Raw genomic sequence first — 17,562 nt, 5'->3', positions numbered from 1 at the left:
TGTCTTGTTGGACCGGCCCACCTCACTGGCTAATACCTGGTGTTAGTGCAGTGCGAAAGGAGACTGATACAGTTAATGTGTCCGCCATATGTCTGAGTGTCGCTCCAACTTTCTCACTGCCATATCAAAGAGGTTGTGGGAGAATTGTTGAGCGCTGGAATCATTGTTGTTATCATTCTCAGTGTTTCCTGTGTTGACAGGGCTCTGTGTTCTGAATGTGCAGCAGAACAATAAATTAAAGTCAAGAATGTGACCTGTGTAATGTGTGCTTGAATTTTTTGTTGCCATTTTTTACATCCTTGAACCCACAAGATGCTATTAGTTTATTTACCCTTTTTCTTTTTATGTCTTACAGCAAACCAAGATAAGACCTCCAGGAAGCACATCAATAGCACAGCATCCTCTAACTCTGAACCCAGGAAAGAGAGCCTTGCACTGGGCACCGGTGTCAATGAAAGCAGCCTCCTCCTGGAAGTAAGAAACCACATGGCCGTTTGTGTGTGTGTGTATGTGTATCTCGTGGAATATTTCTGTGTGTATGCAAACGCTGCCCTAAAGCTGTTTTAATAATCCCTTTTTATTTTCATATCGTTGCCTTTTTGGCTGTACTTTCACCATCACCATCGATGAAATCCTCGCCAGTTTGCATACACGCCACTCAGGGGACCATTTTTGTCTGAGTGACTGAGTGTGAATTGGGAAGGGGGGGGGAGGGAGGGTTTTTGTGTGTGTATTGCGTGTGTGCCCTCCGCCCTTTGCCCCGACCTCCTTTGCAGAGCCATGGTGTTGCGTGACATTAGGGTGAGACGGGAGTGTCGGAGCTGATGAAGGAGGTGGGGACTCGCACACGCTGGCGGCTCCAGCAGCCGGTTTGTCTGTATGAGTGCACCTCTGTCTGAATGCATGTGGTCGTGTGTGAAAGTGAGCAGAAGAGGGTGAGAAGAGCACACCAAGCCTGTCAGCAGTAATCAGAGCAAACAGGAGATTTGTGTTTTGTCAGTTGACCTTAGACCTTTCATCAGATTTTAACCACATTTTAATTATAAGTGCACATCTGTCAGGGCATGACAAGTAATGTGGAGATATGTTGTTAAATTCCTAGAAAAGCTAATGTTTCTGTTGAAGGCATCAGAGCAGACAGACACAGAGTACAGCGGCACTACGTGGGAACTGTGAGAGCATCAGATCATTGCTACACACTCAATATTCTAATGGCTGTCTGTCAAACAACAAATTATGACACTGATCATCGCCCAACAACTACGTGCTCACAAACACAAACACGCACACACACACACACACACACACACACACACAGAGCTGAGCTGATCCACTGATGCTTCTGTTAATGTGTTAGGTTGTCTCAATGGGGTGGTAAACAAAAGGATAGATTGACCGTAGTGATGTGCTGCCTCCCGTTGCGTGACTCAACCTGCACCGGGGCCTCATAGCATTGCATTAGTTGTTATGGTGATGGGAAGAGACAGATATCTGTCTGTGCGTGTGTGTATTGTGTAAGTGTGTGTGAGTGTGTATATGATCATTAAATATACAGTATATGCATATAAATACACAATATATTGTATATTTTATTGTATTTACAATATTTAACTTTTTTATATATGTAGTATATTTTATATATGAAATATGGAACATATAAATAATAAGTCCACAGCCATGCTAACAGCTCTGTGAGGTTGTACTGAGGCACAGCAGTGCTTTGCGCTAAATGCTATCGTCCACATACCAACATGCTCATCATGAAAAGTATGATTCCATCCATCCACCTGTATTTATGTACGTTTAAATTTTTGCATCGATAACCTGCACAGAAATGCCGGAAATTAGATTAGAGTTAAAGTTTTGTATTAAAAAAAAGCCAAAGAATCAAATTACGGATTAGGAGACACAAATTAATACATGAAAACAAAAAGTGGGTTTGACTGGTGCCCTTTTAATAACGTCATCTTGTTGTGCCATCTGCAATGGTTTAATGGCACCAAACGTTTTTCTGTTTATGTCAATGAACTAGCTCCTGTATTTGCATAACAATAGCAGATGGAAACAGCCGTTAATTCGCATTTTATTTGGCCACTTTCCTGGAATTCTTGTGAAAATGTGCACTATTTAGATGCAACTTGACTGATGATAACATGATGACACTAAGCAGGATGTTATCAGAGTTGTTTACCTTGTTCACCCAGAAACCAAAAACCGACATTACCATCCCTGGAGCCACAACTTTTAGCTAACATGGCTAAAAACTAAAAAAGAAAATTAAAAGAAACTTCTGATTCTGTGCTGTAATGTGCTTCTTATGTGTGACTGTGGTTCCAGTCACTGGCTGATATACAACATTTTCCCAAATATAATTCAATATATCAGAATCCCGTATTATTCTAACCTCAGTATGTGTGTGAAGGATGTGGGTGTGTTCCCGGTGGCAGAAGGTCTCCATGTTTGTCATGACCTCATCATCACCGCTTTCATCTCACTCTGACAGCTAGACAGAGGCAAAACCGAAGAAACTCTGTTGAAACAACGAGACGAGTCTACCCCACCACCACCTCCACCACCTCCCACCTCTTCCCCTCCCTCCCTTGCTTCCAAATCCAGTGAACCAATATTTTATTTTGGGCTCTGCGTGCAAAGCGCCTCTTAAGATTTGTAAGTCAAAGCTTTTAGTCTCCCAGGGGCGGTTATGGGAGCCGGGGGCGTCGTAGTTGCAGATATGTGGTGGAGCGAGCCAGCAGCAGGTGCCTGTTTCCATTACCTAAAGGCTTTAGTATGCAAGGAACTGAGGGAAATGTGAATGGAGAAGACATACAAAAACAGCATGTGCACAGTGCCGCCAATATTATAGAGTATTTCTTTCTTTGTTTCTTGTTTGGCCTTTAGTTTGGTTGTTTTTGATAAAGAAAATACATTATTATTATTATTATTATTATTATAGTTCTTTAGGCATTTTGCTGGTTTTTCTTTCCAGCTCTGTATATGAGAAATAAATTGTAAAAGGTCTCTCTTATTCCAACATAAATGATGGGTGTTCCCATAATGGTTTTGGACACGTGAAAAATAACTGTACTGTATTCATCTGTAATATATTTGCCAAACATTCCATTTTGGAAAGCCAATTACAGCAATCAACCAACAAAATATACAGTTTTTTCCTGCAAGTCCAAGGCTTATTTGTTCCAGAAGAATAAAAATGTTGAAGTCCTTTAAAAAGAAAATGGGTTGCAGAAACTTAATGTGGCATTTCAATGTCTTGGAAGAGGAATGGAGAAAGGTGAACTGGCTAAATAAACCAAAATGAACCCAACATGTAAATATTGGCCTTTTTATGACTACATAGGACCTCCTAAAGGCCACATCACATTCAAGTTTATTCACACCGTTTTCATGTCCAATGTTCATATAGGCCCTCTAGATCACTGAGTCATTTATGAGACCACAAGAAACGTAACATTCCTAAATGCTTACATGTTTAAAGTTAAATGCTTGTTGAAGGCAAGCTCTGTAACTGAACCTACAATTTCTTATATGAATGTATTTGATGTCTTAATAGGACAATCAACATCACAGCTTTTTACTCTGAATAAAGCTACACCACCTGAACACCTTATCTTTCCTTAGACACATGGTTTCAATGCAGTAAAGATTCCAGATTTAGACATTTTCATAGTTTTCACACTGTCACAGTCACACTGTTTTTATAAATATATTAGATTTGGCCCCAACATGCTGTTACCAGATGTTTGTACAACCCCATGTAACCAATATATTAAGTATATTAGAAATTGTACTAAGCTGTATTGATCCCACATTTTCCTATCTTCATTTCAAAAGCTTCAGATCAATCCAAAAGGTTCTGTTTCTTGCCCAAACCTTGCTTGTGCTGAGTCAGGTTCAAAATTAGGGAAAGCGATTGTTTGCAAAGCACATACATATTTGTGCATGTCTTACTTCTCATTAAAGTGGTAGCATCATTTATTTTTGAGTGCTTGCTGGACAAAGCTGTGTGTTTGTTTTTGTGTGTGAGCATGTGGGGGGTCACCCTCCCCCTGGATGTCATGAACATGTGCCAGTTGACCTTGTCAAACAACATCAGCATCTACACCGACGAGAACCTGAATCACCTTCCCATCCCATGCTTCCCTCACCCATCATACATGTTTTGTACATATTCTCATGTCATAGTCGAGATATGTTTCTGTCTCAGAGTTGCTTCGTCACAGCATGACTCACGTACCTCTGGCTTTTAGGACAAATCGCTCTACATATCACAGACAGGTATCAGAGTGCATTATGTGGTTGGGACAGAGCAGTGAGCAGAGCATTACTCTCTTCACTGAGGCAATCAGATCACTGTTGGGAGAAAGTGAAAGAGGGAGACATGGAGGAACAGTGAGTATGAGTGTGAATTTAGAGGCCACAGGGATATATACCACACACACACACACACACACACACACACACCAGGGAAGACCTGCATAGTCTCGCAGTAAAATAGAGGTGACAGACTCTGGCAGAAGCAGTCACGCAAGTCAAGTAGCCTTGCAGTTGTCACGCTATCGCAGCTGTGTGTGCACACACACATGCACACACACACTGGAGGACCTCTTCCAAGTCTCCTTCCTGTGTTTTTGCTTCCACCTCCATCTGTCTATCCCTCCTCATTTGACTGAAGCCAGTTATGTATTTATTTAAATGTTCATTTTTAATCAACACTTGTCTCCGTAAGCTGTGCTGCTGGCCAAACACATTTTTCCCCTTGTGTGCATGGGTGTGTGTAAAGAGAGAAAGTGGGAACGAGGCTGTGCTTGTGTCTGGAGTTTCTCTGCTTTTAATCTGTGTGTTTGATATCACAAATCAAAGCATGTTACAAACAGACTAAATGATCAAAGTTTCTGACTTATGAAATACATAAGTTTAAAGGGGAGCAAATTGGCGTGTATGTCATCCTCAAGTTAACTGCTTTAAAAATACCATGAGTCTAAATTCCACCAGAAAATATTCTAAAAAGGCTTTCAAAAGCAATTTTTTGCATTACAAATCAGCATGTTTTATTTGGCCCACTCAGTTCCATAACCATCTGTCTTTCATTCCTGCTCCGGTGTTGTATTATTCTATCTTTTGTTCCATTTTTACTGTTATTTGGTGTTCTGAGAATTATGGAAAGAATGATATAAATTGAACATTGTGCTATAAAAAGTCTGGCTAGAGTCAAATTCTGGCAGCGTTTTGTGTCTCAAGCTTAAAAAACAATTGTACAGTAATGACTGTACACAGTTGGGTCGCAAAAATAAAACCATTTGACTCTCTGCTGGGTGCAATCATGGCATCTAAAGTTAGCATTGCAAAGATGGCACCGATTAAATGCAGTTGTTTGTGTTTGTCAATTATGTATTTGCACTCGAGTTTATTTGCTGCATGAGCTGACCTGAGTCACCGTTTATTTCTGTCTGTGTGTGTGTGTGTGTGTGTGTGTGTGTGTGTGTGTGTGTGTGTGTGTGTGTGTGTGTGTGTGTAGTCTCTAACAGGCTTTGCCTTGGTGGTGAGCAGTGATGGGATGGTCTTTTATGCCTCCTCGACCATTGTGGACTATCTGGGATTTCATCAGGTGAGTTGAGCATCTCAGTTTCAGATGTACAATACTGCAAGTAACATACTGTGTAATGAAGTAATGATGTTGTATGATGAACTACAGATAGAGTAGTAGGTAGTGTCACAATGTGCAACATTTCTCCTAAAAGGAGGAAAAGGAGGTGTGTTACCCTTTTTACTCAGCTATTAGTCCAACTCATCGCGTTTTGGGGGGAGTGACCCATGTACTGAGGTTAAGTCCTTGCTGCAGTGGCCACGGATTTGACTCCGACCTGTGGCCCTGTGCTGTGTGTCATCCCCCTCTTTCTCCCCCTTTTCTTTTCCCTCTATAGCTGTCACTATCCATTAAAAACAATAAAAGCCACCCCCCAAAAAAACGTATCACGTTTTTGACAAACTGTCAGTCGTCCAGTGGCCTCCTGCTTGAGGCTAAGGTAACCTGAATCCATAAAACTATTTCAGGAATTTAGGCAACTGACAGCAAACACAACCAATATAAAATGATTATTGAATATTCAGTTAAAGGTTTCTTTCCTTCCCCCTGGTTTTCCTTTGTTAGTGTCTCTGTACCTCTTCTGTTCTATTGCCACTCACCTCAAAGGAATGATGTTAAAGAAACATTTTGGGAAATACACTTCATACATGCTCTCTATTTCTTTAATAGGTTGGATCAATTATAAAATAAATGTGTAATCAAACAAATGTTTAAAAGCACAATTTTATACTTTTGATATCCCCTTTTCACATGTAATAAATCCAGCCTCTCACATAGCCCCTCTCAAGGTACTCCCTCAACAAGTGTAAGAGATGTCTGCCATTAATCACCAAGTTCACCTTTCCCCTTTTTCACCCTCAGCCGATACTTTCTGTCCTCTTCCATCCATCCCTTTTCACTTTCTTTCCTTTTCATCTTACAGTTAATGAGCCAGTCTCTCTTTCAGTCTGACTTGCTGCTGCCTGATAACTCTATAGAGGGCAGAGCGAACCCACTAAGTCACAGCTAAGAGGCCACAGGAAGGTGAAGACCTCCATTTCACCCTGAGATACACTCTGTGGTGTGTGTGTGTGTGTGTGTGTGTGTGTGTGTGTGTGTGTGTGTGTGTGTGTGTGTGCGGGCACTGATAAGTCACCAACGGTTTAGCTTCCTTCCTCTCCGGCGGCTATACCCAGCCAGTCATTAATTATGGATGATATCAACACAGGCTTGCCTGGCCTGCGATGCTGAAATCATCCCCCTCCTTCAAAACCATGAATAAAGTGCTTTTCACTGTTAAAATCCCTCCTTTGCCCTCATGTCTGCTTATGCACGCACACACACACACACACAGACACTTTTGGGTAAAATTCTTCTGGTACAGCGCTCCCACTTGGCTTACAAGCAGACGGGGGCAGTAACCCAGGGCCATGAAATCGACATGAAAACCAAAGTGGTCTGCAAGATCCTGCCACAGTGTCTATATGTGTGTGTGCAGGGTGGCATGAGAGAGCCAGTAGAGACAGACAAAAGAGACAGTTGTTAGTGTGTCTTATATTTGCATTGCAACAAATGAACACAGAAAATGCTGCAGAATGTTAAAACATTTCATTTCATGCTGTCTTATGTAATGTTGGATGTAAACATGGAATATTTTTCAAAAATATACTTAAAAGTATACTTGTAAATGTCATCAGGAGAGATTGGTAATGGCTATCTTCGCAGCTCAAATTTCAAAGAACGGCGGGAGATGGACGTTCCAAATGCAGTTTAAATGGAAAAAATCTGTTCAGCCACTGTGGATATATCAATGTCTAAAGTCAACAAAACTGTCTTCCCTGCAAATTTGAGGGCGCTGGTTAAAAGCTGTAGGTGGTCGATTTCAACATATTCACCCAGGGAAATACATTGGAGCTAGGCAAAAACGTTATTGAGAACATAAAACCATTTGAAAGGTCTGCTTAATGTGATATTAAGTTAGGGAACATAGGAACCAGTGAACACATATATACACACATATACCACATCAGCATACTAACATACTCACAATGACAAAGCTAACATGGTGGTGTAAAACCGATATAATGTTTACTACGTTCATCATTTTAGTTTAGTGTGTTAGCATGCTAACATTTGCCAGTTAGCACTAAACACAAAGTACAGCAGAGGCTGATGGTAATGTCCTTAGTTTTGCAGGTATTTGGTCAAAAACCAAAATCCGACAGACCTACATTGCTGTCCCTAGACAGCGTAGCTAGAGAAGATCACATACGGTTATGTTTGCTTTCAAATAAACAACAAGTGAACATAAAAAAATATTTTTTTTTGACACTTTTCGACTTAGCAGCTGTCTGATTCAGTGTTGAATGGAAAGCAAAGAAATGCACTTGACAAAATTCAAATTCACTAAATCATGCCAATACAACCTCAGCCAGCTTGGGAGCCAAAGCCACCCAGCATGCAAAGCAGCCAAGGCATATAATGTGATAAGGTGATTTCTGATCACCAAAGGCAAAACAAATCACTGTATATACACAAGATCAACTTCAAATTCAAAACACGTAGTTCTGCTACTAGTTAGTTTTGCCAATACTGAGAATCAGTGGTTCTATATAAGTTCTATATGAGAAACCCAAAATTGAAAGTGTTGTTGACAGTACAACAAGACAGTCTGTCCTTGCAGTACATACAAAAATTCATCACGTTATATTTCAGAGGCTGTGATCAAAACAATCTCATACCCTTTCCCACATGTTCAATTCTCGCAAAGGAGCTATTGGTTGTTTTTAAGTCACATATTTGCCTCTAAGGCCTTGACAACATGTCACATAATTCTGAGCCCACAATTGTAGTCAGAAGGACACTTATCCTTAATATACCACAGGAAAAAAAGAAAAGAGAACGCTTCACTAAGTAGCACCACAAGAAAGCCCTGGAGAAGAGCAGAAAACCTCCACTGGCCTTTGATCCCATTTGTTACTGGGGCAGTTAGCCTTTGAAGGTCAGCGAAAATATCACTTATTCTCCATTTTTTTCCCTTCTTCTTTTCCTCTGTGTGTTTTTTACGAGAAACATAAACAATAGTCACTCGATCCGTCTGTCTGCCTGACTGCCGGTAGGGAACCAAACCACAGGACGAAGCGCCCGCCGAAGACGGTGGGAACAGATTGTGTTTTCAGAGGCAGGCGATCAAAAACCTTCGCGTGCCACCAGTGTGGAAATTATGGAGAGAGTGCGGGGAGGAGGGAAAGAGGGAAGAGGAGAAGGTTGAACATTTTAGTGAGGAATCTGTCATGGAATGACAGAAAGCAAAGCTATTGCTGGAAAAGAGAGAGAGGCATGACGAGAGTGAGCTGGAACCCAACTCACTGTGTGTGTGTGTGTGTGTGTGTGTGTGTGTGTGTGTGTGTGTGAGTGTGTGAGAGAGAGAGAGATGGGGAGGGTAAGCTAGGCTGGACTGCTGTTCGGGAGCTGGTGTCACGCGATGTTTGACAAACACAGCTGCCCTCACTGGCCCTACAGCTGCCTGTAGACTGTAACCGTACTGGGTAAATGCTCCTCGTGTGTGTTTGTGTGTGTGTGTGTGTGTGTATGTGTGGATGTGTAGGCATAGTGAATATCTGTGCACGTATGTTTCTGTGACTTTCATTGACTGTGTGTGTACAGTAAGGTCCTTGTATGTGTGATAGGGGAAGTTAGCACGCTCCCTGGGAATCCCGAGGCAGACTGACTATATCTGAGCAGCAACAACTGGAATCTTCCCTCCAAACTACAGCTACCAGCTGCACTGGTGGCAGCAAAACACAGTGGTCCACAGTCAGCCTGCAGACGCTGCTGTGAACACGCAGTCTCATGTTTCTGGAGACTTTCAGGAGAAAACATGAGGAAACTTGAAAACTAGAAATGTCTCTGGCTGACTGTAGTGACTACATACATATGTTAATAAAGTATCTTATTTAAAGGTTCTTTATATGGCATTCACTGCCACTAGATGTCACACTAGAGCACCAGCATCTCAGACCAAAACAAAGGGAATTTTCTTTATTCAAACTCGACAAAAACAAAATAAAACTCACAAAAACCGTCTTTGTTAGTCTTTCCAGTCTTCCAACAATCACCAACTCTGCTTTGGTCAAAATAAATCCTTAATTCACCACATTAGATGAGAAAAGAAACCACCACTTCAGTCACTCTCCCTAAAACCAACATGCACACATGCACGAACATACACGTGCTGCCGGACCAGCAACCAAAACAAAGAACAGAGAATCTTGGATCACAAGAGACACAGAGGGAGTTTGATTCAGTCATTCTCTCCTCAGGACACAATTATTCCACTATATTTTTACATAGTAAATAGTTGATCGCTGCTATGTTCAAAATATAATTTGGATGATCTTTAATAAACTTTTTCCCACAGACTGACGTGATGCACCAGAATGTGTTTGACTACATCCACATAGACGACCGTCAGGAGTTCAGACGACAGCTCCACTGGGCCATGTGTCCTCCACAGCACCAGGGGACATCAGCACACCAGGACACCCAGCTAGCTTCAGGGACTGGTGGGTATAGCTGACTAAGGAACCAGTTCCCATGAGCAAACTTTTTGGTTAAAAGTTCATGTGGATATAGTGGTGACAGACTTTTATCTTTAAAGGTTTTAATCCCATTTTGATTTTAAAGTTCTGCTGGTTACTTTTGAGGTAGATCTGTGGTATGTCATCAGTGTCGTGACAGCCAGAAACCTCAGGTAAATGTAAAAAAAAAAGAAAGATGATGCACCTAAATTCCTGCTCATTGAAACCAGACCAGCATAATCACAACATATCAGTTTACAGTATATCCATATTCAGTAAATATTGTGTTTTCAAAACTGATATGTTTCTTTTTGTACCTCCAGTTGTAAGAGTAGATCCACTTTTCTAAATGTCAGTGTCATTTTGGAATATATATATTATATATTTTTCATGCAAATAGCAGTTCAAACTAAATATTTTTTCTTCTCCATCTTTCTCTATTACATCTCAGGTGAGGACTTTGTCGTGAGCAGCCTGTTCCATTCTCCGGAGGCCGGGGGAGTTTCTCCTGAGCTCTCCTGCTTTCTCAACAGATGTTTCATTGCCCGAGTCCGATGCCTCTTGGACAGCACCTCTGGATTCTTGGTGAGTGGTCTGAGCCAAACTGACAGCTAAACTGAACAGTAACTTCAGTTTACGCAAAATTAAAAAGTGCAGAATATTGCATTGAGCATGGAGTAAATGTTGCCCACTTTCTGGGAGAAGACCCAGGCCTATAAAAAGTATTATGACCCCTTTGGTACAGCAAAACTTCATTTTTAATTGTAGTGTGTACAGTTATTTATAGTTGTATTGCAAGGCATTATGAGGTAATTGGGTGCCTGGACACAGCAGCAGAATAGGAGCCTGGTTCATCCCTCATGGCTGTGACTAGAGTGGTTTGGATAACAGCAATGGAAAAGCTAGAAACCCTGATGACAGAGCAACAAGAATATGGGTTTGGACCATTTCTTCAGGGTCAATGGAGTTCACTGTCACCAAGCCCGCTTTGGTTGCACAACAGAAATTATAGATGGCAATTTTCTGACATATACTGGAAGCACTTGTAGTGATCAAATATTGCTAAGATGCTTTCCTCATCAGTCACCATCCCAGAAGAGACACACAAATTGTAATATAATGCACAATACGCAAAAGAAGACCAGTATTAACTCTCAAGGGACATGAAATAACACTGCTGCTAATTCTGCTCTATTTTAAGCTATGAGTGAATGAGCATTGGCTAAATTCCATTGAACATGTTCAAACCAGTAAATTCTTCTTCTCTCCCTCAGACTATGCAGTTCCAGGGACGGCTGAAGTTCCTCAACGGTCAGAAAAAGAAGTCAGCCTCTGGGGCTCTTATGCCTCCGCAGCTGGCTCTGTTCTGCATAGGTGTACCACTCCTGCTGCCCTCCATCACTGAGATGAAAATGAAGAACATGTTAATGCGAGGAAAGAACAAGGGAGCAGGAGGAGGCATTATCTCTGCACTGGAGCATGGGTAAGAGGAAATTAAACATTCAACATCCTTGCAACTTTAACTAAAGTCAGGGGGGATGATGTATATTCACACTTTGTCCACGTGTAAATCCACTGATAGTTTTAATGGGGGTGCTATACTGTAATTAAAGGTCAAAGGCTTTTTAACACAAACTTGATGTCTCAGACACCATTGGTAAAGGTCATAGTTGTAAACCTTGAAAGGCCACAGCCACTACATCATCAGTTAAGTTTTGTTGAAGCTCGGAGTTATGATGCATATTGTCACCAGTCAGCCCAGAGATGCCCTCATAAGGGACAACATGTTTACTTTGGTTTAGTACAGTTTACATATAAAAACATACTTAGTGACTGCTTGAGTAAGATCCACGAGGTAAGGGCACAAAAACACACATTCAAAACAGTGTTAGAGTAATGAAAAATTACATTGGGCATCAGTCATGTGTTATTTATTCATTCTTGAGTTTATTTTCTAGAGATACTATCTTATTACCCCGCAACAACTTCATGAACACACAAGCATTACCCTGAGACCCAGTTACCAACACAAACATAAGCCCTTTCCTCACCGTGCGGGCTCTGACACCAAACCAAACGAGTGCTGGACGCCTTACCTGTGGCCAATTAGAAGCAAATACATGTCTCAGCTTGGATAAGGCCCTCTGTGCTTCATGCATCATTAAGTATGTTGGGAGGCTCAGAGGCCAAGAGTTGAGCTAAAGTCAGAGAGCAGAGCCCTACCACCCCCTCTGCTGTTCATTCCTTCTCAGCATCATTCAGGGCAACAAGGATAGTGTTAGAACTCTGTAGAAAAATACCAGTCACCTATAAGTGGACAGCATGTTGGCTGGTTGGATTAGGAGACCATGAAGCTTATAGGTTGGGGGTTGAGTCTTCAGTACTAGAATACCTCAAATGTACAACACACATGACATTGGTTTGAAGGAAAAGTACTGCAGGGTAGCTAATATGAGGTGTGTCTTTGCCTATGATGAAAAGGCAGTACTTGAAAATGTCTATAATTTATAACTTTAAATCATAAGGTCTTTACATCATAAAAGTAATTTTACTGACTAAAGATATTACCTGAGAACAAAAAATACTTTAGAAATACTTCCAAATCTCTACTCTGATACTACTCTAATCCAATAATACTAATCCAAAGCCTTAGCTGCTGTAAACTGTGAGTGCTGGCCGTCATTGATCTTTGGGTCCTGGATGTTGACTCTGTTCTCAATTTTCAGATTAGATGAATCCTGGAAAAGATGAGTCACTTTTGGAATGATTCTCTCTTATGAACTAAAGTGAACCAAACCTAGATATTTGTGCTTTGAGTCATTCATCAATCAGTAGAAAAAACATTCGTGGACATTCCCATATGGATATCTGAGTGGACAATTATTATTTTAAGACACCACCTCTTCTTGAATGTCCTCAAGGACTACACAAACTTGATCTACACTGATTGATTTGTCTTCCTGTTTTCGTGACTAATAATTCAATTTTCCTTTTTTCCAATCCCTCTTTCCTCCCCACCCCACTTTTCATGCCATCCCGTTCCCTCACAGTGAGCGAGGGGAGCACATCCGGAGGCACTCCTTCAGTGGAGGAATGGGTGACATTGCAGACCCTCTCCTCCTCTCCTGTCCCACTCCTGGCGCTACCCAGCGAGGTCACCACACTCCCTGGACCCCGCTCTCCAAAGACAACCTAAAGTACCACCCTGATGGTTACTACAACCAGGAGGAGCCCCTCAACTACTGCAAGTCCTCCATGGCTCCCCATAAAGGTGTCAGCCCTGGCCTGGGCGGCGGCTGGCCTCTGCGGCCAAACTCAGGTCCCATCAGAGCAGGCCAGGGTGTCGGCTACATCTCCTCTAACCGCTTGAACAAGGTCGGCCAGTATGGAAAACCATACCGGCTTTCCCCCAACTGCCACAGCGGCAGAGGTGGCGAGGTGTTTGTGTCTAAGCTCTACGGGAACGTCCAGATTCCCACAGATCCAGATGCCTACTGTGTGGATCTGGTGAAGAACGAAAATGGCTACAGAGAATGCTACGACGGCCATCTGATGCCCGAGATGCCACCTATCAAGGTAGAGCACGACTCGGACTCTGAGAACGGCTGTGATGCCTATGGGCGACCCTGGGCTTGCCGCGACCCAGAGGCCATCGACCGTCGCTACGGTAATGGGGTGTACGACCAGACCTCAGGCCTCCATCTCAAATCAGAGGCAGATTACTATGATCCACAGTACTCGCCCTGTCAGCGAGGGAAAGCAGGAATCAGCCCACCGTACAACAACGGCAACTACCAGAACTATGCAGTCAACAACACCGGCAACGCAACCGGACGTCTGTTAAAATGTGACAAAGACTTGGGCAATAACAATGACAACAGCCAGTTTAGTCCTCAGAGACTCTCCCACTCAGACTCTCTATGCAGCAACCAATCTATCAACCTCATGGACTCGCACGTCTATCCACAAGACCCTCACAAGGCCTACATGCACCAGGACTACAACAAGCATGGCGGTTATGAGTTCAAAGGTCACGGTCTGATCCATTCAATCAAGCGGGAGCCCATGGACTCCCCACCGTGGTCCGAGAATGCTCACGACATGGGCCAGTCCATGATGGTTGGTCCAAGGAACGCTATGCCATGTGTGATGAGCACAGGGCACCACAAGTCAAGTCCCTACATTTATATGCCGTAAAAATCAGTTCAAACATTAGCAGATAATAATCAGTGTGCATTAAAGTACTTGTGCCACATGCACCAGCATTACAAGGACAGTCTTTGATTACGAGGATTCCCAGGATGTCACCATTTAAATTGCTTCTTCTATTTGATGAAGAGGTCACAAACAAGACTCAGGTTCTAGTGTTAATGTTGTGACAATCAGAAATAATAATTTTAATCCATAAATAGATAGATTATTTAGTTTTTAAGGAATACATTTTGTAGTTGGTTCCAAGCACTTTTTGGATTTTGTGACAATGAGACAAATTATGTCTAGAAACACCATTTCATTTTGTTTTATGTGTTGTGTACACTTGGCTTTTGTGGGAGGAACAAATATTTTGCTGTAAAAAGATACGTTTTTTTCTTAGCTATGTATGCAGGAGATGACTTACACTTACTGCTGGGCTTATATAGGGAGGAGTCAGTGATAACAACTTAAAGGACAATCTGCCTTGATGGTGGTTTTGCATGTTTTAATGCTTTAACTATAAATGGCCTACCTTTTTCATTACTGCCTCCAGTGATGTATGAATGGAAATTACTGGTTTCTATGCATTTTAGAATCGTATTAAATCAACTTGCAGAGACTTGGAAAGAAAATATTGGATAAAGTTACATAAATGTCATAAGATAATACGTTTGCAACCAGGGTCTGCTTTAAAACCATTGATACCTAATATTGAGCAGCTGCACAACCAAATTCATTGACATCTTTTTCACAACACCCATGTTTTCTCAGTGTTTGTGTTCTGAATTTGATTTTCCAAGAGCATAGCTTATAATCCAATTGTCAGAGCATCCTTGAACACACCATTAAGGACAGTTATTTAAAACCTGACAGTGACATAAAGTTTATGCAATTTGTAGTTAATGGGTCAAAACATGTAAAACTATTAATATGGCCAAAGCTTTAAGTATATTCACTACATTTGTTTATTAAACTAGAAACAGCCTGATTAGACAGACATAGGCCTAAGGGCATTAAATAAGGAGGCACAGTAAGAATGGAAAGAAACCCTGACTCACAAACCTTTGGTTTAACCATGCGTCCTGCTGAAGCATCCTTGAGCAAGGTACTAAATCCTAACAAGTTCTGCAGGCACCCCTCTGTCCCTGCTGCTTGTCTCTAACCTCCTTAGGGAAGGGATACAAGTAAAAGTGAAGTTTAGGGTGTGCAACAAAAGTATCAGGATTTCAAAACTGATTTAAAAGTAAGTCACAATTAGCATTTACCAGCATTAAATTGAAAATGTAAACATGAAAAGTGACAACAACTCAAATCAGACACTAGAATTGTCATTGAATTGCAGGCCTAAGACCAACTTGGACTTAAGAAAGACACTCTGCACTAGTTAAATGATGTATTTTGAGTTGACGGTTTGTTGGACAAGGATGAAGTGTTTGAATTGAAGGAAAGGAAGGTAGTCTATTGTTACAAGGCTCAATGTCGATTCTTGCGAGAGCACAATGATTTTGTAATTTTAGGTCATGAAACTCCTGTTGAACGTACAAATATTAATTTATGTCATTTTGTGTCGAAGCTAATGTAGTGTAGTGTGGATTATTGTTCATTGCAAGATCAGCATTTCAATCAGCCTATCTCACTGCAGATACCACACATTTCCTTTGAAATTAATATAAACTTTCATGTTGTCTTTCCAGTCAGAAAACATCAGACATTCTCTTCACAATCAGTATTTTTGCACAAATTAATTAAAAGCACCAAATTGAGTCAATGTCAGAGTCTCAGTTCTGTGAAGCTACTGTGGTAGTTTCTAAATTGCACTACTGGGAGTAGTTCAGTTGAAGTTCAGCCTAGCCAGACAAGTTTTTGAGTCGACACGCACAACTGTACATGGTGTCACTGTTTTGAATTTGTCTTTTTCTCTTTGTGTGTGTTCATTTCAATAAATGTTTGATGACTCGTATTTATTGTAAGAGGCTAAAGTGCATAATTTAAAAACTACAGTTTTGAAGGCTTTTCTGTTTAACTGAGGTAAATAAATGGCTTTTTTTCTTGCTTTCTTTTTGATAATTGTTAAAAAGACTGTCATACTTAGTCTCATGGAGGAGGTAGCTGCAAGGTAGCGAACACAGTGTATATATGCAGTGTCTTCCAATGTTTCTACGTGTTTTTGCAAATGGGACTTATCTATTAAAAGACTTTTCTTTGTATGTAAAATCTGGGTGATGTGGTCTTTTGTTGTTAGGAATATAATAGACAAGGCAACAAACTACTGCCAGCTTGGTGGGCAAGTAACATATCAACATGTCACCTTACAAAAACATAACAGTCATCATTTTACAGACAATTTATTACTTAGGATAGGAATATTACACAGCTGTAAATAGCGAGCGTCTTTATTATTCATTTAAAATTGGTAAATGAGTGAAAGTAAACAGTAACATGCAGTGTGTGCCTTTGTCATGGTATAACAATACATTTTATACACCAGAGTCAGTTTTAAGAGCTAAAATCAAATATTTGATGATGAAAATTGTGAAACAATGTACAACATGGTCTACCTACTAATCTAATGGTTTCCCGCTCTCAGACATTTTCCAGAATGAAAAATGGCCAAATTCTTTTGTTCCGTTAACGTACATGTCTCTTTAGTAGCTTCTGAATTTTTCACATATACCGAATGTGGTCTCATCCTTCAGATTTGTGTCTCTATTAATAATAAATGCTCAGCAGAACAGGATACAGAGTATCTCTAGCCACACTGCCTGTATGATTAATGTGCTGTAAAGTTGGCATGACAGCTCCTTCACACGATCTGGGAAACTTAACACCCATCTCTCACCACTGTCTGCGACAGGGGCTAGAGCCAGGGGAATGTTGGCATCCACAGAGAGGTAGAGGGCAAGAAAAGAGGCAGGGGACAAGAAGAGAAAGAGATGTAACCTAAAAGCTGTGGTTAAATCCTGATCCTCAGGATTCCCAGTAGGGCTGGACCTCCATCCCCCTACAATAGATAGTTCATTGTACTCACTTGGCACATCGGGTTTAAAATAGTCCCTTAACATTGCCTGTCTCCTTTATCCAAATTCCCTCCATCTGAACAGTGCCGCAATTTCAAAATCACAGTTTGGATTACAGTATGTAGCATTTTTCTAACCATTACCTTAATAATCAGTCATATAAAGGGTGCATTGTGACTGGGAAGACTCA

General features: G+C 41.2%; 1 protein-coding gene across 1 annotated transcript in view; it reads left to right on the top strand.

Annotated features, from left to right (window-relative positions):
- ahrra (aryl-hydrocarbon receptor repressor a) overlaps window positions 1-16,407 on the top strand; it is a 63,609-nt gene extending 47,202 nt beyond the window's left edge. The window contains exons 4-9 of the mRNA XM_051410522.1: window positions 356-474; window positions 5,534-5,623; window positions 10,002-10,146; window positions 10,613-10,746; window positions 11,436-11,644; window positions 13,212-16,407. Coding sequence (XP_051266482.1) covers window positions 356-474; window positions 5,534-5,623; window positions 10,002-10,146; window positions 10,613-10,746; window positions 11,436-11,644; window positions 13,212-14,358 — 1,844 coding nt within the window. The 3' untranslated portion in view covers window positions 14,359-16,407. The remainder of the gene's footprint in view (window positions 1-355; window positions 475-5,533; window positions 5,624-10,001; window positions 10,147-10,612; window positions 10,747-11,435; window positions 11,645-13,211) is intronic.
- The last annotated feature ends 1,155 nt before the right edge of the window (window positions 16,408-17,562 follow it).

This window comes from Dicentrarchus labrax, unplaced genomic scaffold (assembly GCF_905237075.1).
Source record: "Dicentrarchus labrax unplaced genomic scaffold, dlabrax2021, whole genome shotgun sequence".
NCBI classification, from domain to species: Eukaryota; Metazoa; Chordata; class Actinopteri; family Moronidae; genus Dicentrarchus; species Dicentrarchus labrax.
Note: the sequence above shows the minus strand (reverse complement) of the source record. Positions and strands in the feature narration are given on the sequence as shown.